Source organism: Haliotis rufescens, unplaced genomic scaffold (genome assembly GCF_023055435.1).
Source record: "Haliotis rufescens isolate VD_foot unplaced genomic scaffold, xgHalRufe1.0.p SCAF_3, whole genome shotgun sequence".
In the NCBI taxonomy this organism is placed as follows: Eukaryota; Metazoa; Mollusca; class Gastropoda; order Lepetellida; family Haliotidae; genus Haliotis; species Haliotis rufescens.
Genome location: NW_025964001.1, coordinates 27482602 through 27506477, shown reverse-complemented (window position 1 = coordinate 27506477; position 23876 = coordinate 27482602). Strand labels below are relative to the sequence as shown.

Sequence of the window (23876 nt, the reverse complement as noted above, 5' to 3'; positions counted from 1 at the left end):
ACAATGATTTTTAAAAAAAATAAACATTACAAATTTACTCTGAACCGAATAGCTGACAAAAACATTCACCGACTCACCATTGCTAAGTTTGAAAATGTATGTAAATATAAATATTTTTATGTGCCGCTCGAGGTTTTATTGGGGACGAAACGGTTCCTTAAAGTACACAGCTTAAATAAAATTAACATGTCAAATGTACACCCTAAATGATACCGCAACTGTCTTTAGTTACAAAGAAGGGAGGTAACTGCCATTAAGTTGTGTATAGCAGCTTGTCGGATCTAAATGTGTCATGTCTACTTTTCATGTTTACGAGTAACAGATCGTAACTGAAAGGCTGTCATCTGATACATTTTCTGCAAACTCTCACCAAAGCATCTATACATTACTTCAGCACAATGTCGTCGTCTGGCAAGAAGTTGATCAATAAGGTTGATGCATGTGTAGACGAATGCCTGGATGGGTTGGTGGCGGTCAACCCCGGCCTGAAGAAGTTATCCGGACACAGAGTCATTGTTAGATCGGACATCGACTCGGTCATCAGCAAGGGGCGGGTCGGTCTACTCTCGGGGGGAGGGTCCGGCCACGAACCCGCCCACGGAGGTAGATATAACATTTATTACATATTTGTATGTGCACTGTTCATAATGGATTCAAATATTCTTCTTCTATTAATCATGTGGCCTATGTAAGATCATCCCCGTTTACCTGTATTTATCACTGTTAAACAAGGCAAAGTAGACACAATTTATGGATAACAACTTCTTTAATACTGTAAGGGTGACGTTTCGGTATAGATCCTTATACCGTTGTCAAGCAAGACTGAATGAGGAACATTGTACAGAATATATATAGTAGATGGAGGATTAACAGTAGAGTAACAGTAACAACAAATGCATACATGAGTGTTTGTTTGTTTGTTAATTTGTTGTTTAACGTGGCACTCAGCAATATCCCAGCTATATGACGGTCTGTAAATAATCGAGTCTGGACCAGACAATCCAGTGATTGACATCATGAGCATCGATCCACGCAATTGGGATACGATGACATGCATCAACCAAGTCAGCGAGCCTGACCACCTGTTCCCGTTAGTCGCCTCTTACGACAAGCATAGTCGCCTTTTACGTCAAGCATGGGTTGCTGAAGACCTATTCTAACCCGGGTCTTCACAGGTGCATAAATGAGTGGGATAACATGAGTAGGTATATAATGACAATCCGAGATAAATGCCTGTCTTTGCAAGATCAGAAATCATATGTCTGAACTTGGACCTCCTCATTGAAGTTAGGGAAGAAATTGCCTCCACAACCTGCTTTCTGGAACACCAGACTTGCCAAATACAATTTACAAGTTATTGTGAAAAGTGAATGAGTAGCATATACTTCAGTTAAATGTAGTCACAATGTCCATCTTGCAGGATACATTGGTGAGGGGATGCTGAGTGCTGCTGTTGCTGGCGCTGTATTCACGTCCCCACCCCCCAACAGCATTCAGGCGGCTGTGAGAGCCATCGGCAAAAACAACCCAGGTGAGACAATTGGTGTAAAGTGTTGATGCCTTCTGATAATTTATCTGATGCCTGTATTCTTCAACTGAGCACAGGGGGCACGGGTGGCCCAGTCGCCTAGGCGCCGCGATTCGCTGTGCAGAGTTGCGTCCCTTGGGCACGCCAGAAACCTACGATTGTGGGTTCGAATCCCAGGTTCGCCCTGGTTATGTTTCTAGGTTTGTCAGCACCATACCTGTGCTTGTGGGTTTCACCTAAGTGGTAAACGTCTGAGACCTGCATCACTTCAGGCTTTCCTCCCACATTAAGCTGACACGCCACGATATAACTGTAATACTGTTTAAAGTGGCGTTAAACCAAACTCGCTTACTCACCCAACTGAGCATGCTGGGATGATTTTGTGTTCACTTCAAAATTCAAACTGTTGTGTAGCCAGAGTTCTGTAACGAGGTACTTAAAGCCAGTCTATTGAATCTAAGTAACATAGACTAAAATTCAAAAGTTTAGAAAACTGAAAACATTGCTCAAGAAATGTTTTCGCACAGTACTGGGTCTACCTCAAACAATAAGAAAGTCATGATAATGTAGACATGAAGAGTATTAAATTTTGTATCTGACGGTGTAAACATAATTTCAAATATGAGATTGTTTTAGAAAAACAAACACTGCACTAAGGTATGTTTTGCGTAAGAAAACCAGCAAACGTTTAGTTGTACAGTGACAAGAGTGCTGGGTAAAGAAAATGTTTTGACAGCTTTACGTAAAATGTGAGTGAACAAAATACTGACTGACAAAATAATGTCGGAAGGATATAATGATATATCAAATGGATTTGTATGCTTACAAATGAGGTTACACATTCTATATGACACCTAATACAATGTGTACACCTCGACGAGGCATAGACACCCCCTGGGATCCAGATAAGCTGTGTATTGACATCAAATACGAAAAAAGAAATCATACTTCTCCCCATTAGTCTGGACCCAAGGGAGTTACTATATACTGAATACCCAAGGAAAACTCTGAATACCCACTGTGAATGATAACACTCAATCGCTCAGTAAGATATGTGGAACCCTGTAGGGCTGGGGCGGGGAACTCGGGTACCTGGTTCGGGTGGGTACTGAGTAGGACCTGGGTACCCATGGGACTACCCGTACCCGTGGTTAGTCATGTGATATATTGTTAAATGACAAAAATTATCTAGAACGCTATAGTTGCACTAATGTCACTTATGTTCGCATTTCTTTCTGACTATGCACCCATTCCTTCTGATTTTTTATATGGTTGAATAAAGATATAACTTAATTCAACTTCAGTGTATGAATGACCAGATTGTTTAATACATGTATCTAAATACGTTTTTGCCAGGGCTATACTAAAAATGTTCCCAATCGGACATTTTGAGACATATCCTGAGACCTACAGTGGGTACCTCGGGTAGGGTCGGGTAATAGGGGGATGGGTACCCGGGTAGTAAATTTGGACTCGTCCCAGCCCTAGAACCCTGCATCCTGTAAGTCGTATGATGATACACCACCCAAGGGAGGATCAAGCATTTTTTAAAGGGATGGGTCCAAAATATCAAAATCTTCTCTCTGATAATTAACTGCCTACAACATACTACATTTGGTTTTCAAAAGGGGAGGAGGGTCAGGACCCCCTGGATTGTGAGTTCCCCTACATTTGCACAGTATTGACCACGGTATTGTACACATACACCTCAAACAATACCTACATTAGTTTTTGTCATCTTCCCAAGGCAAGGGAGTTAGCTGAATATAAAAGTCCAGTTTCCATGCTTGACGGAATTTCCAGACTCAATCATGGCGCCTCCAGTGGTTATTATGAGTTATGTCCCTTCTATGTCCCTCCTATTGACCAATCAGATTCAGCCTCACATAGTCTCAGTCTCTCAAAATAGCGGCACCCAGTCAAGACAATCTGATCAATAATCAAGATCTATATTATAAGAAATGGATCTAACCCCCTGAAGTGCATCAAATCACTTGAGCACCTTGGTAAAAAAACTTTAAAAGATTTGGAAAATATCTGTCGATGCCCAGTTGCTGGTACACATGCTTTGCAAATCCTACAGTCGACCGAAACCTGCACATTGAAATCCATGTTGTTTATAAACCAGATGTCTAGTTTGTTACGCGATTTTGATTGGACTCTGCGTAGACTTGTTAGTCCAGCCAAAATGTAACTCCGGAATTCCAGCTTGGTTTGGCGAGATGATTTTTTGTCAGTAGTGCATATATATGACAACCTCCCGAATTAGTCCATTTGTATAGCATAACTGTTGAATTTGATGTTTGACATTGCCGCTAGTCTTAGACAGTTTGTATTTCTCTCAAAATGGAGTAACAATAGTAATACGAATTGTGGGTGAGTTGAATTTAGCCCATGGTGTCTCCTTGGGACCAGTATCAGTCTCAGGGTTAAAGTTGTCTATAGTTAATCCAACACCTCATGTGACAGGTGGGGTGTTGATGATCGTGAAGAACTACACTGGCGACCGCCTCAACTTCGGACTGGCTGCCGAGAGGGCCAAGGCGGAGGGGATCAGTGTCGATATGGTGGTGGTGGCGGAGGACTGCGCCCTGACATCCACAGACAAGACAGCCGGCAGGAGAGGACTGTGTGGGACAGTCCTTATACACAAGGTAGGAAGCCTCCTGTCAACCACTGTTAGCCTGACCCGAACATGCCTGGGCAGAGTAGTCCCTTCAAAATTAGACCGCCTCCGTGGTCTAATGGTAGAGCGTCCGCCCGGAGAGCGGAAGGTCCGGGGTTCGATCCCCAGCCGCGTCATACCAAAAGACGTTAAAAGATGGTACTTGTTGTTACCCTGTCTGGCGCTCGGCATTAAGGGGCTAAAACAAGGACTGGTCGGCTCGGAGTCAGTATACTGTGTCTGAGTGGGGTATTCATGTTAAACTGCGGCATGGTATCTCAGTGTGCTAGCACTATAAATCGGCATCAGTCCAGACTAGTACAAGCAGCCACACACACACATACACGTGCATGCACGTCGCTATATAAGTGCAATAATCTTGGACGAGACGTTAAACCCCATTTCTCCTCACCTCACCTCACCCTTCAAAATTCATGCATATCTGCTGAGGACAAGTTAAAATCCAATGATGGTTGTCCTCATTGTCCAGTTTCATTTGAGGGCTATAATTCTGAACCAGTCCTCAGAGCGTCAATTTTGCTACAATTTGGAGCTGAATAGAACTGACAGAAAATGTAAATGTAACGAAACCCCATGTGTGGCATGTGGGTGTCATACAACTTTGGTCCTATGTCCCTGCACATCACTTCTCAAGGGGCAGCGATATATTTGTGGATTTGTGTTGGCGCCATTGTGAAATATACAGCTATTTTCCAGATGTGGAAGACTTACCATCCCTATATACTATATAAATGGTCGACCTCTGTTTTTATGACAGTCTCCCAAAAGCTGGCCTGCTGGGGGTTACACACACATTATTGTCGACAGGCACATTTGTCGGGGCCTGTAAGGTGATTATAGTGTCACTCACTCAGCTATTTTCTAGTGCTAATTGAAGAGCTGATGTTGGATTTTCTGTTGTTGACTTTGTCATGTTCCACGCCCATGTGGTGTTTCACCCAGATGGTCAATGCTCGTGACTTCTTCAAGGTATGGTTACACATTTGATAAGATAAACCTGTGTGGCTTATTGTGTTGAGTCTGCCAAGGAGTGAAATTGCCTGCTTCTTTGTTTGTTATATGGCGTGAATTGTACCAGATGTGTGAAATGATAGTGAAGTTGTAATGCTGACAAATGTCTGTAAAATTAGTTTCAGGCGTGTAGATCAATGTCTGGTGTGTCCATCATGTTGACTGATACATGTACGACACCTTAATGGCATACTGTGTATTAACTTATTTGCATGTGTGCCCTTTGCGTTGCCCGCCATACTGCCTAAAGAAGCTGGTTGGTTGGCTTGTTGTTTTACGCAGCACTCAGCAATATTCCAGCTATATGACGGCGGTCTGTAAATAATCAAGTCTGGACCAGACAATCCAGTGATTAATATCATGAGCTCGATCCACGCAATTGGAACGATGCCATGCATCAACCAAGTCAGTGAGCCTGACCACCCGATCCCGTTAGTCGCCTCTTACGACAAGCATAGTTGCCTTTTACGGCACCTAAAGGAGCTACCCCAAAGGAGCTACCCCAAGCTGGGCCACATTGGTGGGTGCTGGGTCTTTGGCGTGAACTCTCAACCCAAGAACATCCCACAGATACTCTATTAGGTTTGGACTTAGCGGGCCAGTCCAATGTCCATATGCCTTGTCGGAGATAATCAGTAATGTCCTGGGCCTGATGTGGTCTGCCCTTTTCATCTTGCATTTCAATACTTCTGCTGATAATTCTAGCGAATGGGACGACAGGATGCAAAATTTCATCAACTACAGTGTAATCTTTTTCTGCGCATAATATTCAATTTTTTTCCACAAAATACTGAATCAGCTAGAGGGGGGTGCGCTTTATACTTTGGTGCGCTTTATACTTTGGTGCGCTCTATACTCCAGAAAATACAGTATTGCTGTGCAAATGTCCACTCACAATAACCAAGTCAGTTTGCCTGTCATGTGTGATGCCGCCCCACTGCATGACACAACCGCGCTTATACTGATCATGGTCAAGAACTGTTGCCCTGGTAACTGCATGTCGCTACATCGTCAACAACGATTTCTGCAATCTGTGAATCTGAGGCAAAATATTGATTCGTCTGTAAACATGATGTAATGTTATTAGCACACAGCCCGTCCCTGATGTTGTCTAGCCCACCCCAATCATTGCCAACTATGGTATGCTGTTGGGATCACACCCTTCACGGGACCCCATGCTTTCAGGCTGGCTGCATGTAACTGGTTTTTAACGGTAGATGTTGACATTCACTTTCCTGTTATCGTACAGAATTCTCCATTGATAACAGGAGCAGATTTGAATCTATTGCATTGTGCAATTTAGGTTATGAGACAATCTTGTCTATGTGTTGCCTTTTTAGGTCATGCCCAGATCTCAATGCACGCCCACCTGTTTGATGATACTTGTCCTACAGTCGAGACATACACTGTTTGATTATCCAAACATTCAGGCAACATGGATGTTGTCTTCCCCCATTCTTACACACACTTTTACTTCTGTGTGCACATGCATCACATGCTGTTCATGCATGATGCATATTTTCATTGTGATTAGATGTTGAAATATGTGCGTAGAAATTAGTGTGAAACCAACAAACAACCAACAAGTGGTGTACAATCATCAAATTTGTTACAAAATTCACTAAGTTTACAAATCAATACAAATTACTGCACAGCTATTACAGTGATAGTAAACAATAGAGTGGTAGTACAATATTCAATGGCAATAAATAATATGATGGCAGTGATCAGTATCAAGTACAAAAATACAGACGTGCTAGCAAAAGTCAGTGATGATAATATATATTCACCCAGTTGCAACAGTGGTCAAGCTTCCGGGATGGGCTAGGCAGGGAATCGGGGATGATGAGTGATCCTCACATGAAAGCTGGTTCCAAAGTGATGAAATGTGTGAGAGATATGTAAACATGCAATTGACCTTATATACAACCTAACAAACTACTGGAAATTCTCTACCATGCCCTCACCGCATAGAACATGACAGTAATTTGGGTAACATACGATCACTGTCCGCGGAATACTGGACCAGAAGTTTACACAACACACTAGCATCTTAAAATAGTAACTTCCTGACGACTGATCACTCTCCAAACACAATGCAATTAGCGTCTACCGAATCCCAACAGAAACAATGCAACACAGTTCCAATCATTGTAAAACAGTAAGATACACTGCCATATACCAGTATTCATTGCAGGGTAGGGGCAGTCTGGTAGCCTAGTGGTTAAAGCGTTCGCTTGTCACGCCGAAGACCCGGGTTCGATTCCCGACATGGGTACAATGTGTGAAGCCCATTTCTGGTGTCCCCCACCGTGATATTGCTGGAATATTGCTAAAAGCGGCGTAAAACCATACTCACTCACTCATTGCAGGGTAGTCCCTTTAGATTGTTTTTCTACCCTGTCAATGGTTTGTCTGAACCAGATTCAATTTTGAAAGCCTACACAGCTTTGAATAACATCACGTGTTCCTTGTTACAGATAGCAGGTGCCCTTGCTGAAGAGGGGAAGTCATTGGCTGACATTGCAACCATTGCCAGAGATGCTACTACCAAAATGGGTGCGATATTTAACCTCTCATTAACAATTCATTTGTGTAATGAAACTATTTATTTCCCAGTAAGGGTTTTGTATGTGTGGAATATAATGTATTAATGAATTTTTTTATTTATTTATATGCATTTGTGACTGGTCATATCTTACAGTGAACCCCCCAAATACAAGTAACATGGTTCCTTGCCCCCCCCCCCCCCCCCCCCCTCCGCTGTATCATTTTTTTCATGACAAATTTTATTCAACATGTTCATTCCGAGATGCATGAGGGAATGATAATCACTTTTAGAAGAAATAATTGTGTAAGATACCTGACCTTGGTAAAAATATTCTGTCCCTTCACTTCAGGTGAAGTTTTTGTTGGAACCAGTGGAAAAGAACAGATGTACTCAAAATGTTAATGTTGCTATTCATTTTTCGCTAAACGAATACAAGACACAATAACTCCCCATTACCTACTTTTGATTGGGGATGAATCCGATGGGGAGTGGATAAAACGTGGCAACATGTTATGACATTGGCCAGACATTGACTTAATACCCCTCTCTCTCTCTCTAGGGACTATTGGACTGTGTCTGTTTCCCTGCAGTGTACCTGGATCCGGACCTTCCTTCCACATCCAGGATGACGAGATGGAACTTGGCCTTGGTTAGCGCTTTACAATCTTTTTCTTCGACGTAACAAACAAGTGACTCAGTGAGCACATCAGTCTAGGGAGCGGCAGCTTGCTGCGCAGAGTGGTGTCCCTTTAGGGTACCAGGATTTTATCCTGCTTGAGCTGCATCGGAGTTTGCTAGTGTCGTAGCGAGGATCTTCGTAAACGATCATGTAGTCAAACTCTCTGACTAACTCAATGTATACTGAAACACTGAGTTTAAGATTAAAGGGTCTAAATGATGAGAAAGAACGCTTCTGTATGTATCCGTACAAGGGAATTCCCAAGGGTTTCCCCAGGAATGTGGAAGTAGTCCGTCAGTGTTTACGTCATTTCAAGAACACGGTCTCGTGAAAAAATGTATGAACGTCATATTGTGTCGTTCATACACTTATGAACGTCAATTTCACGGTAATGTGATGATCTCTTGTCCAATGGAAAAGCTGTATATCGTGTAAACTTCAATTAAAATAATTATAATACGTTAAACCTCATTCCTTGCACTTCTGAAGAATGTTTCCCATTGACATAACATTTATGACATATCTCTATCTTCCTGGATGTAGCCTGTGAAGATCCAGGATAGAATAGGTCTTCAGCCAGCCATGCTTGCTGTAAAAGGCATCTACGTATTATGACGTCATAAGAGGCGACTAACAAGATCGTGTGGTCAGGCTCGCTGACTTGGTTGATGCATGTCACCGTATTCCAATCGATGTAGATCGATGTTCTTGATGTCAATCACTGGATTGTCTGGTCCAGACTTGATTATTTGCAGAATGCTGTCATACAGCTGGAAAACTGCTGAGTGCAGCGTTAAACAACAAACAATACCAATCATTGTTGACTTTGTGAGGAGTTATTAGCGAGTACAATTAGTAGCAGACATGTTTATGTTTGTGTCTACATATGTGTAGCAATGGCATTTAGTCGCCACAAGATAATTTCAGACAAATTGAAATTTAGGTTGCATTGGCGACTGTTTTAGTCGCAACTTTGAGACTTGTTTGATTGTGTGCCATCACACCAAAATTGCTTTGGATGCTGCTCATCATATCAACCACTAGCTTGATTATTTACGGGCAATCATTGTATAGCTGGATCATATCAACCACTAGCTTGATTATTTATGGGCAATCATTGTATAGCTGGATCATATCAACCACTAGCTTGATTATTTACGGGCAATCATTGTATAGCTGGATCATATCAACCACTAGCTTGATTATTTACGGGCAATCATTGTATAGCTGGATCATATCAACCACTAGCTTGATTATTTACGGGCAATCATTGTATAGCTGGATCATATCAACCACTAGCTTGATTATTTACGGGCAATCATTGTATAGCTGGATCATATCAACCACTAGCTTGATTATTTATGGGCAATCATTGTATAGCTGGATCATATCAACCACTAGCTTGATTATTTACGGGCAATCATTGTATAGCTGGATCACATCAACCACTAGCTTGATTATTTACGGGCAATCATTTTATAGCTGGATCATATCAACCACTAGCTTGATTATTTACGGACAATCATTTCATAGCTGGATCACATCAACCACTAACTTGATTATTTACGGGCAATCATTGTATGGCTGATCATGTCAACCACTAACTTGATTATTTACGGGCAATCATTGTATAGCTGGATCATATCCACCACTTACTTGATTATTTTTATTGTACCATAATATATGTGTCTATATTCTCAAGGCATCCATGGGGAGGCTGGAGTGAAGAGGACTAAGGTAGGGATCTTTCAGTCACATTATAGGTTAATGACATTAGACCGGTCCCTCAGGGTATATGGTGTTGTGCACCCTGTGTGTGCACACACTAACATAGGATTACACACAGGGTACATCAAACCACACACTCCAATGGACCAGTTGACAAGAATTTATCTTACCAGCAAAATTTGCTACGTTATTCTTAAATCTCATCATCAGTATGGCTAGTGAATTTTTTCACTGACATCTTGACAGCTTTCATATACCACAATACTAAAATATCAAGCCTGCACTTCATTAATAGTACAGGTGTACTTATGATCTTTCCCTTGTGGATGACTTAATTGCTTTGGATTTGAACCTGTTATTCTAGCATAGCTAAGGAACGCATCTCTGCCCAGAAAGTACCTCTGGGCCATCATAGTCCCTGGCCTTGTATTTGTACACTGGTGTTTGTCCTAGTTTCATTAACCTCAGTAATATTTTCTACAGCTGGTGAGTGCAAAGGAGGCGGTCAAGCTGATGCTGGACCACATGACCAACCCCAAGACCACCACTCATCTCCACCTGTCCCCAGGTAAACCTTGATGACCCCAGTGCTGTCCCCCCCCCAGCATTTTTCCTGCTGTCCCCAGTGCTGACCCCAGTGCTGTCCTGCTGTCCCAAATGCTGTCCCCAGTGCTGTCACCTGTGATGTCCCCAGTGCTGACACCAGTGCTGTCCCCAGTGCTGTCACCTGTGATGTCCCCAGTGCTGTCCCCCCAAGTCTTGTTCCTGCTGTCCCAAATGCTGTCCCCAATGCTGACCCCAGTGCTGACCCAAGTCTTGTTCCTGCTGTCCCAAATGCTGTCCCCAATGCTGACCCCAGTGCTGACCCAAGTCTTGTTCCTGCTGTCCCAAATGCTGTCCCAAATGCTGACCCAAGTCTTGTTCCTGCTGTCCCAAATGCTGTCCCCAATGCTGACCCCAGTGCTGGCCCAAGTCTTGTTCCTGCTGTCCCAAATGCTGTCCCCAATGCTGACCCAAGTCTTGTTCCTGCTGTCCCCAATGCTGACCCCAGTGCTGACCCAAGTCTTGTTCCTGCTGTCCCAAATGCTGTCCCCAATGCTGACCCAAGTCTTGTTCCTGCTGTCCCAAATGCTGTCCCCAATGCTGACCCCAGTGCTGACCCAAGTCTTGTTCCTGCTGTCCCAAATGCTGTCCCCAATGCTGACCCAAGTCTTGTTCCTGCTGTCCCAAATGCTGTCCCCAATGCTGACCCAAGTCTTGTTCCTGCTGTCCCAAATGCTGTCCCCAGTGCTGACCCAAGTCTTGTTCCTGCTGTCCCAAATGCTGACCTCAGTGCCAACCCCAGTGCCGACCCCAGTGCTGTCACCTGTGCTGACCTCAGTGCCGACCCCAGTGCTGATCCCAGTGCTTTCACCTGTGCTGACCTCAGTGCTGACCCCAGTGCTGTCACCTGTCATGACCTCAGTGCCGACCCCAGTGCTGTCCCCAGTGCTGTCCCAAGTGCTGACCCCAGTGCTTTCATCAGTGCTGACCCCACTGCTCTGATACTGGTTGATGTGATGGAGCTGAAATTTGGCTTATAGGTTCCTGCTCATGAAGAAATTTTCTCCGTGATCAATCAATTTGATTTTTCCAAAAACCTAGCATCAATCTTTCTATATATAAACTCACCATATATGTTTGACCAATGTAAGGTTGAAGTATCACAAAGTCATTTCTCACAAGTCAGATACAACTGCAGACAGAGCCTTGTGGCTCTAGTTTCTTTCCTTGACAATCTCATTCTGTCAAATCAGTTGATGGTATGCACTGAGATCCTGCACCAAATGTCTTTGAAATGTTCAATGAAAGAGACATGTCAGTTGTTTCGGCCATCATCAGAGTGTCATGACCTGCTGTGTCTTGTCACAATGTGAGTGAGGGACAATGTCAGACATTGAATGACTTGGGTTCCTTTGCAGATTTTTAAAGTTTTCAGGCAATATCATGTCTTTGAAAAATTAATTGACCAAGATGCTGTGCACACTTCCAACCACACTCCACTTGTCTGTATCTGCATCCAGAGTTGCATCCCTTGGGCACGCCAGAAACCTATGATTGTGGGTCCGAATCCCGGTTCGCCCCGATTATGTTTCTAGGTTTGTGAGCACCATACCCGTGCTCGTGGGTTTCACCGAAGTGGTAAACATCTGAGACCTGCATCACTTTGGGCTTTCCTCCCACATTAGGCTGACACGCCGCGATATAACTGGAATACTGTTAAAAGCGGCTTTAAACCCAACTCACTCACTCACTCCCTGTATCTGCATCCATATTTTGCAGGCGACCGTGTGGCGTGTATGGTGAACAACTTGGGGGGTACTTCAGTCCTGGAGCTCACAATTGTCACACGAGAGGCACTCTGCTACCTAGGTACAGTTGATGAATAGAAGTCTCACCAGAGAGTCTTTTCATGTCAAATATATCAACAAGCCAGTAAAAGGTTTAAGCTCTGAAGTTTAAGAAGGAGTTCTAAACAAGTGTTTGATATTTTATATCAAAGGACAAGAGGGTGAGATTCTGTTTTTTATCCAGCATCATTCTTCCAACTTTTTCAGTTTGTAGACAGTAATTACCAGTGTTTTGAGTGTAAAAAATAAAGCTGGTACAAGGGTGTAGCGGTAGTGAGCACTGATATCAAATTTTAATGAGATTGCAAAATTATTGCACAAGTTAATGACTCTACCTGCCCTAAGTTTATGTTACCCGTGAAGATCCGGGGTAGAATAAGTCTTCAGCAACCCATGCTTGCCGTAAAAGGCGACTATGCTTGTTGTAAGAGGCAACTAAAGGAGATCCCATGATCAGACTCGCTGACTTGGTTGATGCATGTCATCGTTCCCAATTTCGTGGATCAATGCTCATGATGTCAATCACTGGATTGTCTGGTCGAGACTCGATTATTTACAGACCGCCGTCATATTGCTTGAATATTGCTGAGTGTGGCGTTAAACAACAAAACAAACAAAATCCTAAGTTTGTGTGAAACAATGATGTTGAGTCTTATTAGAATAGTTTGAATACCAGTAGTTTGCTGCCCCAGGTGGCGCTGTCAATGTGCCAGTGTGCTTGTGTTGCAGAGGGCAGAGGACTGAAAGTTGACCGCATGTACTGTGGGACGTTCATGACGTCGCTCCAGATGGCGGGCGTGTCGATCACCCTGCTCAAGTTGGATGACACATTGTGTCGCTGTCTAGGTAGGTAACGCAGTCTCACCATGTGGCTTGATAAATTGTGTTGCTGTCTTAGTATGCTGACTGAAAGTCAAGTGGCCTGTTTCTTGATTTCAATCCAAAATTGATACGGAAGCCATATTGAAAAAGCTATATTTGACAGTTTTCTGTTTAAATTTATGAATGTTTTGTTAGTTGTGTAATTCATCACATACTTATTAAGTTCTGTTTTGTTTTGTGCATTTTTTAAAATGTTGACCATGCTCTAATATTCTCTGAAAATTCATATTTGCTCCTGTAAACGTGCCAGACTGAGAGAGATGAATTTTTGCATGTATATTTCATCTAATGATGACATCATGTTTTGTTGAAATCATTACCGGTAGATTCTAGTGTCAGTCCTCAGCATGTATGCAGACCTTATTTGAATATCAATGCTGCAGCAACCTTTGTTAAGTAGCTGTCTTTGTTTTGTCTTTTTGTCCAGGTGAGCTACAGTGTCATGGCACTATTATTATCCTTTATGTTGTTATAAATGAATTCTGCAGGTTATATCAACACGTGTTGGCAGAGTTGGTCACAGACAGTTGAGTTTATGTAATAATTTGACATCTTGCCTTCTGTCGTCATGGTAACTCTTTTTTCTGTCCTTGTGATAACTTGAACAAATATTGGAAGATTTTACCCAGTATCATGTTTAGTGAAAGTTATTCATGAAACACATTTCATGCTTTGTGGTCGGGCAAAGAACCATGAACTTTGTACACAGTTTGAAAATTTCTACGGTTGATGTTGATCCTATGCTTGTCTCATGGTTAGTTATGGAGTTTTACTGGTCCCAATAAAAAAGTTGAGCAGAGTTCCGACACTTATTCTGTTTACTTAAATTCAATCAAGTTCTGAGTCTGTAGATTAGATGTAACTGGTGTGGTTGATTGTGTCGCCAGATGCTCCAACCTCCGCACCAGGGTGGTCGAAGCCGTACCTGCCCCGTGGAGTGACAGACAGACAGACACCAGGAGAGATGGCCTGTGATAACGCCAGCACTGTGGTCAGTGGTGGGGGGTCAGTCACCTTGTCAAAAGGTATGTACCCTCTGTTAGAAAGGAGATCAAGCGTTCCAGGATGAAAATGTTCTCATCATCAAATGTATATGTAAATATGAGTACATGTGACTGTATTAGCTGGTTGTGATATATACCAGAATTAAGTGGATGAAATATGTTCAGCCCATTTTGGCTGACTAGAATGGGCGATCTTTTTGTCCCAAAGGGCAATAACTCTCCTTTTGAAATGATATAAGCGACGGTCCTAACTGTCGCTTCCGGTCTGGTTCCCGGATCAATGCGCGCTGCGACAACTTCTGACATGTAGAGACGGAGCCAAGCTAAAGAGTTATCCTGTTGCACCTTCGTTCAAAAACGGTCGTTTACAACTGAATATTTTTAACTAGCACATATTTTGTAGTGATTATTAGTTTATAATATCAACATTTGTTGAGTCTTCAACTGCAAGACGAATTGTCACTTTGAAATATAGCGGGAAAAACGTCATGAAAAATGGTATATTGCCACGGTATTTTCTACGTCAGAAAACAGCGAGGCATTCTGTCAGTCTGGGCTAACATATTGCATCCATGAAATAATGCAAACTCATTTTATTTATCAGCCTTTGTGTTATTTCCCACAACAATTCAAGCATTCAAATTTCAACAAATACTACCATGGACTTCAATTTAATAAAATTAGTGATACGCCAACATTTGCAGCACACAGACATCTTTGACAGGCCTTTACCAATGATCTATATAGTAAGTATACATCCGTGCCTTTACAAATATTTTAAGAAGAAATAACGTTCAAAATAATAAAACAACTGATTTTAAATGTTACTTTTTATATCAAAATTAAAGTTGCATCTGAATATTTAAATTTAAATTATTATTTTAGAAATAGCCCAAATGAACATCTACCATGCATCTATTAAGCACTCAGTTACTCAGTTGCAATATACATACCAGTCATCATACATTGAAATAAGAGATTTTATTATTCTGCCCCTTATAACATGTGTCCCATCATTAAGTGCTCTGAGTCATCACAGGTGTTAATTCATTGATCCATCATTTCTTACAGAATTCTGATACTCATGCTCTTAAAAAAGTAGTTAATTACCGAGATGTGTCCGAACAAACAACAAATCATACTGACTAGCCCACAAAATGTGTATGATGCATAAATAGATCTAAATCATAGTTTTTATCTTCTTGTTTTAGTAACATTATATTTATTTTAATGTTGACAAATTATTTCCCATACAAACCCACACACTATCCTGCTGTATCTAAGTATCCTGATTTTCATTCGAGAGTGCTTCAAGACACCTGTAGTATAAAGTATATTTTGTAGATATTATTATCATATAGCAAATATGAATTTTATATGTAAATATGAATATGAAAGTTTATCATCAAATCTTCTGATGGTTAAATAAATGCAAATTAAACCCCATTCATTCCATGTAGATAAATGGATTTATTTATGTTATTTGTTTTTGCATATAACAGATTATACTTACATATGTTACTGTCAGTGTCTATAATCAGGCCCAATATGTATTTTGACTGAAAATTTCAGTCAATATGCATATTGACTGATTCACTCAGGTAAGGTATATATTTTCTTAAATTTTTATTCATTTATTATTGCCTGAAAAAATGGACCGGATTTTAGACAGACTGGCTGAAATGAATAAGACTGCATAATTTAATCTCCTCTATTTAATTTGAATCTATTTAGATCTTATCAAGATCAAAGTAACTTTTGTAAGAAATTAAATATGTTTTCACAATGAATTGATTGATTCTCCAAACCTGGAACAATACCAGAGTCGCTTTTTTATGTTACTTATCATTATTAGCATAATATTCAGTTCAGAAACAGATGACAGCTAAAAAGTAATGCACATGTAATCAAATACTAGTACACATGCACAAGTGCGCCAAGTTATTAAATAAAATAATAAGAGTCATTGTGCAAGGCAGATATCTTTTGGTGTGAAGAGAAAAAAGAATAACATTAATAATTTGTTTATGTTGGAATTTGAAACATCAGTTTAGAACAAGGAAACATAAAAAGCAAGGCCAAATGAAGTTAAGAATCAGCTTTATCTGTGTCACAATCATATGATTATTGTCAATGCAAACTGGATGTAGACACTGCATTGTTAATACCATCAACATTATAGAGATTGGCAATTAGTATGAATATATTGTTTTATTTTATATAAATTGTAGTTGGTACAAATACTCTTGAATATGTATTTTAACTAATATATAGGGTCCTCTGTGTCTGAATTTTTTTTTCTACTTTCTAAAATTAAAAAAAGGCCAAAAGAATATATATCTTTCATTGATCATATTGAAAAATAATCATGGTAGTATCTGGCAACAAACAGCTACCATTCATATACATAAAATCCTTGTATACAACATGCACCAATTAACCTTAAAATATCAAAACAGATTTCAGTGATTTCCATTTCTTTTATTTTGAACATTGTATCATGATATCTAGTTGATGACGTAATTGTACAGTGCCTGTTACTCTTACAATTTCTTGAGAACATTTCTCATTGCTCTCTGTTATATATCTGACAAATACTTACACGTGTTGCTGTCAATATTCACAACATTGAGGCTACGGGCAACGTTGCATAAGACCTTCACATTTCGCGTACCGTATCGCCTCACCGTTGTACATACTGAAATGCATGTATATGATGTAGCCTGCTCGGCGATGCTACAACAAAGATATAGGAACGTATACAATAATCTACTTAATTTTGATATTCATACATCAAGGGCAACACTTTCAGTACCGATTGCAAAACGCCAACAAAGCGACATGGGATGAACGATCAGCTGATCTCACCGCATCGCTTCGAACGCCTATCTAGTGGATAACTATACAATATAATCAGTCGTGGTCATCCCTGATGTATCATTAAATCAAGGAACATTTATTTCCGGACATGGCAATAGATAAATCATTGTTTAGGCGAAAAGATATGCTGTCCACACACAAGCGTGACCGTTGCCGACAGAGGTGAAGGTTATACTAGTTAACTGTCTATAGGCGTCATAGTAACATGTAGTGCTCGTATCGCGCATACCACATGCGCCGTCAGTTTAAGGTTGGACCGTCCGGGTCAGCGCACCTAGCGGGTTAGTGAAGGGAAGATAAATTGAAAAAGATCGCCCATTACCCCATTTGTAATCAGCACATAAAATTACAGCCATATCTCTGTACTTGATGTTGTTATTAATGCAGAATAACAATTTTTGTGTGTAATAGTAGTCAGTTGTATAACTTCATATATTTCAATGATGATTTCTTAATGTTTTTAACAGTTAATAAGAGATAATTTAGTGGATTACAAGTCCTCTTACATACTTGTAATTGTCTTAAGATATCATTTTGATGTGGAAGTCCATGTCAATCTAATTAAAATCAGATCTTAATTCTTGCTACCACTAAGCAAAGATCTGAGGACATCCCATTACGGGTCACGTCAGACCGACCTTGCGCGAACTTTGACCGACCACTGGAATGACCAATCAGAAGACAGATTTCTCATGCTTTACGGCACTAATTTCAAATTGGCGACTACGCTTCGAAACATATTTTGACAAATTCTCGATTACAAATTTGAAACCTGAACAAAAGAACATTCTGGAATGGCTAATAGATAGTCTAGATTGTATGGATGTAGTCGTTAAACCTGTAACTATCGTTCGAAGTTTTCGAGGTTGCATGATTAGAAATCACATTCCGACTGTCACTTTCATAATCTGGTAAGCGATGGTCTGATTGGTCGGATGAAAGGTCGTTCTGACATGACCCCTAATGGGATGTCCTCAGATCTTTGTTTAGCGGTAGTGAGAACTGAGTTCTCATTTAAATGAGATTGAAGTCCATGTATGGTTACCATATTTTTCAGAGGAAGGTGGTATGGTAGCCTGGTGACTGTTGCTTTGACTCATCTAGCCCTAGACTCTGGTTCTTTTCCTTGCTTTGTGGGAAGCCAGTGTCCCCCAGAATGATGTAGTGAGTGAACCCTTCCGTCTCTTTGGTTTCAGAGGAGGGTGGCGTGCTGTATGACGTCCTGGCTGCAGTGAGTCTGTCTCTTATGTCAGCAGAGAGTCAGCTCAACTCGCTGGACCGGGAGGCTGGGGATGGAGACTGTGGGACCACGGTCAGTCGGGGGGCTAAAGGTGAGTCTTGTGGGGGACAGGGAGACTTGGGGGGAGCTACAGGTGAGTCTTATAGGTGATAGGGTGAGTCGGGGGGCTAAATGGGTCTTGAAGGTGATAGGGTGAGTCGAGGGGCTATAGGCAGGTCTTGTAGGTGATAGGGTGAGTCGGGAGGCTATTGGTGAGTCTTGTAGGCCATAGGGTGAGTCAGGAGGCTATAGGTGAGTCTTGTAGGTGATAGGGTGAGTCCGGGGGCTAAAGGTGAGTCTTGTAGGTGATAGGTGAGTCGGAGGGCTAAAGGTGAGTCTTGTAGGTGACACAGTGAGTCTGGGGGCTAAAGGTGGATCTTGTAGGTGATAGGGTGAGTCGGGGCTATAGGTGAGTCTTGTAGGTTATAGGGTGAGTCAGGGGTCTATAGGTGAGTCTTGGAGGGGACAGGGTCTGTCAAGGGGCTATAGGTGAGTCTTGTAGGGGACAGTCAGTCAGGGGTCTATAGGTGAGTCTTGGAGGGCTAAAGGGTCTGTCAAGGGGCTATAGGTGAGTCTTGGAGGGGACAGGGACTGTCAAGGGGCTATAGGTGAGTCTTGTATGTGATAGGGTGAGTCAGGGGTCTATAGGTGACTCTTGGAGGGGACAGGGTCTGTCAAGGGGCTATAGGTGAGTCTTGTAGGTGATAGGGTGAGTCAGGGGTCTATAGGTGACTCTTGGAGGGGACAGGGTCTGTCAAGGGACTATAGGTGAGTCATGGAGGGGACAGGGACTGTCAGACGACTATAGGTGAGTCTTGGAGGGGACAGGGACTGTCAGACGACTATAGGTGAGTCTTGGACGGGACAGGGTCTGTCAAGGGACTATAGGTGAGTCTTGGAGGGGACAGGGACTGTCAGACGACTATAGGTGAGTCTTGGAGGGGACAGGGACTGTCAGACGACTATAGGTGAGTCTTGGACGGGACAGGGTCTGTCAAGGGTCTATAGGTGAGTCTTGGAGGGGACAGGGACTGTCAGACAACTATAGGTGAGTCTTGGAGGGGACAGGGACTGTCAGACGACTATAGGTGAGTCTTGGACGGGACAGGGTCTGTCAAGGGACTATAGGTGAGTCTTGGAGGGGACAGGGACTGTCAGACGACTATAGGTGAGTCTTGGAGGGGACAGGGACTGTCAGACGACTATAGGTGAGTCTTGGACGGGACAGGGTCTGTCAAGGGTCTATAGGTGAGTCTTGGAGGGGACAGGGACTGTCAGACGACTATAGGTGAGTCTTGGACGGGACAGGATCTGTCAGGGGTCTATAGGTGAGTCTTGGACGGGACAGGGTCTGTCAAGGGTCTATAGGTTGTCTTGGACGGGACAGGGTCTGTCAAGGTGCTGTTGGTCTTGAAGATAAAGAATTTATTATGTGAAAATTTCACTTAATATCCCATATCAATTTGTTAATCCATTATGATGTATATGTTACAGCCATCCTTTCCAAGCTCGCTACGAAGAACAACCCAGGGCTGCCGGTCACGAACCCATCTTACCTGGCCCTGTCTTTGGCAAACATTGTGGAGACGAACATGGGGGGTTCGTCGGGAGCCGTAAGTTGAGCTAACCACCCCTTGTGACTCTGTGCATAAGTCAGTCTAAGCTAATGTTCTTATATCAAGAAAAATAAGTCAGTCTTAGCAAATGTTCTTATACCAAGAAACGTGACTGTGTATAAGTCAGTCTCAGCAATATTTCAATATTTTTTCATCAAACTTTGCAGGTCTGTCAGGTACATGCTGAACTGGTGCCTTTTGCTATTTAGAAATTTTAGAATTTTTTTACATTTCTATGGCAACAAGATGGTCTTAGGTTCCAAACCCTTCTTTTTTTTACAATTTCCAAGACAAGTTCCACCTTGGTTAAAAAAGGTTAGGGTTTGTTTAGATTTAATTATGTCATAAAATTCTGCAACAGGGGCAGGGGATATAGCCACATTAGTGGCAAACTCTTGTTATTATTATTATCATCATCATCATCATCATCATCATCAATATCATCATCATTATACCATTTTGCAGCTGTACAGCTTGTTCCTGACAGCTGCGGCGAAGTGCCTGACTACATCAGCAACAGCTGCATCATGGAGCGAGGCGCTGCACCAGGGCATTCAGGCAGTCACTAGGTCAGTTCACCTGGTACATTGTGATGGCAGGATGACAACAACCCCATTACAGACACCAGTCTCATACTCACAGCCTGCTGGAATATTGCTCAAATAATATATTCACTGTTAATTTCTGACATGTCATTAATGTAATAGTGCTATAGTTGTTTTCGGACGTGATCAAAGAAACATTCATTTATTTGTCAATAAAACCCATAAAGATCCAGGTTAGAATTGTTTTTCAGCAACCCATGCTTGTCTTACGAGGCGACTAATTGGATCAGGTGGTCAAGCTTGCTGCCTTGGTTGATGCATGTCATATCCCATAGATTGATGCACTTGATGTCAATCACTGGATTGTCTAATCCAGACTCGATTATTTACATACAGCCATCATATAGCTGGAATATTGCTGAGTGCAGCATTAAACAACAAACAAACAAACAGCATTTGTCAATAAGTGGGACTTTCAGGATAGTTTGCACTTATGGTATGTTATGTAATCCTTCAGTAGGAGAAGAAGAAGACGTTTATTTGCATGAAGGCCTCAGGCCCATATACAAAGCCAAATACACACAGCATCTGCAAACATTATACCATATATAAATACAGACATTATCCTTCTGTAATTCAGGAAGATACGTTTGAGAGGCTGTAAGGTTGTGGAGTAGGGTAGTGATTCAAGTGTGTGCTGGTCACGACGAAGGCCTGGACTTGACTCCCACACGGGTACAATGTGTGAAGATCATATACACCTTTATATGGCTGGAATATTGCTAAAAGTGGCATAAAACCCAACTCACTCACTCACTCACTCACTCACTCACTCACTCACTCACTCACTCACTCACTCACTCACTCACTCACTCACTCACTCACTCACTCACTCACTCACTCACTCACTCACTCACTCACTCAGAATTTTGTGGAATCAAGTAAGTGTGTGTGAGTTTGCTCCATAGTGTTAGAGTTTTGATGTTGTGTTCTTTTGTGTGGCAGGTATGGAGGAGCAGAGCCTGGGGACAGAACCATGGTAGGTCCACACATTTACAATAACATCACAACCATCCTCAAAATCATCCACAGCCCGGTTTGAAAAACTGGGGATTATAGCGATTTCCATGTCCGTCCGTCTGTCAGACGTTTCTAGAGCAGAACTCCAAAACTGTTAAACTGTTATTTCTTGTTGAAACTTTCTATATAGATGAGTCTAGTTGGGAACTGGGATTTTTATTCCATTTCTTTGTTTTGTTTTCATGATTTTTCAGGATGAAAACAAGATGATTTCCGTTTACTGAGCAGAACTCCTAAACCGTTGAATATTTATTGTTGAATCTTGCTATTCCATTTATACACGATTTTCCAATTGTACCAGACCAGGGGGATATGTCATCTCCTGATGACTCTTGTTGACTTTTAAAGTTTTCAGAAGAGTTTTAGAAGAGGTGAGGTGAAATGAGGTTTAATGTTGTGTTACTATTGCACTTATACACATGGATGCACAAACATGTGTGGCTGCTTGTACAGGCGGACTAATAATGGCTTTATAGTGATAGCCTACTGAGATACCATGTATCACTTTAGCATGAAAACCTAACTCCCTTTAAAGTGATGTAGGTGACAAAACATGACAAGCTATTCTTTTTGTGTACAGCTTGACGCCCTCTACCCCGCCAGTGTGACCTTGAAGGAACAGCTGCCCAAGTTGCCTCCCCTGGAAGCATTTGCCAAGGCTGTCCAGGTACTGGTCACATTAAGTGTAGCGAAGTGTTCTCACTAGGACTGAGACGGGTAACTCAGGTACTCGGGTTGGGTGGGTGCTGAGTAGGACACGGGTACCCACAGGGCTACCTGGACCCGTGGTAAATCACGTGATATATTTAATGACAAAACTTATCTGGAACTAATATTTGCATATCTTTCTGACTATGCACCCATTGCTTCTGACTTTTATATGTTTGCATAAAGATAAAACTTCAGTCAACTTCAGTGTAGGCATGACCAGATCGTTTTATACATGCTTCTAAATACATTTTGCCAGGGCTACTGTCAAACTTTTCCCAATCAGACATTTTGTACCAATCTGTTGAGACCTACAGTGGGTATCCGGGTAGGGTCGTGTAATAGAGGGGTGGGTAGCCAGGCAGTAAATTTAGACTCGTCCCAGCCCTAGTTCTCACTGTCATTGTGTTATCATGGCCACGCCATGTCAAGAGATTTATTTGATTATTCATCTCAGGATGAAAGTCGTGGTGCCTATGTCCTTTTGGGTGTCTCCTCAGAAAGAAGAAGTCAAGGGTATCTAACTCGCTTACTGACTTCCAATCCAATTTTTCACATCATCAGGCATATTCGCATGTATCATTACAAATTTGATATTTAGTAAATATGTTGATATATGGAATTGCACACATAATTTCGTATATATTTTGATTTTTGACCATGCTTTTTGACTGAATATGAAATATTGATGTTTAAGAAATATTTAGGTGAGCTACAGAGACATGTGTCTTGTGTTTTGTGATTCCATCCCCAACTGCTGACACTTGACCATGCAGTGTGATGTTGTTACAGGCAGCGCAGCAAGGTGCAGATGCTACAGCCAGGATGAAGGCAGGGGCGGGCAGGGCCAGCTACGTGGAGGCGTCGAGACTCACCCAGCCTGACCCCGGGGCTGTTTCTGTCACCATCTGGCTGAAGGCAGCACTCGACAAACTCACACCATAATGACATAGGAAACATGCCAATGATAAAGATACAGTCGTATTAATGTGAAGTATTATATTATCAGGGGTTAAATATGATCCAGTGCTTTTTATTTCAATATTTTGGGATCCCATTTATTTTTTGCATTTATACCAAGGAGAAGTCTCTACCTGGGTGTAATGTACCAGGTGATTATTGGAGACCTAGCACCAAATAGTGTCCAGGCTATTATTTGGAGCTTTCTTCAGACTGGCACTTATCATCTTCCTGAGGCAAGGGAGTTAACTGACTACAATAGTCCAGTTTCCACCCTTGCCGAACTTGGAGTTCCATATTGGCTGGACTAACGAGTCTATGCATAGTCCAATCAAAATAGCACAATGAA

The 23876-nt window shown here is 41.9% G+C and overlaps 1 protein-coding gene across 1 annotated transcript; it reads left to right on the top strand.

Annotated features, from left to right (window-relative positions):
• Positions 1–239: 239 nt before the first annotated feature.
• Positions 240–23876, top strand: LOC124145088 (triokinase/FMN cyclase-like). Its single transcript, XM_046514772.2, has 16 exons — positions 240–603; positions 1421–1531; positions 3998–4182; positions 7706–7784; positions 8336–8425; positions 10158–10192; positions 10667–10751; positions 12506–12595; positions 13303–13419; positions 14343–14480; positions 18536–18670; positions 20113–20231; positions 20700–20803; positions 21785–21818; positions 22440–22526; positions 23360–23876. Exons 1-16 carry the CDS (start codon positions 399–401, stop codon positions 23510–23512), a joined length of 1767 nt encoding a protein of 588 aa, XP_046370728.2. The 5' UTR covers positions 240–398; the 3' UTR covers positions 23513–23876.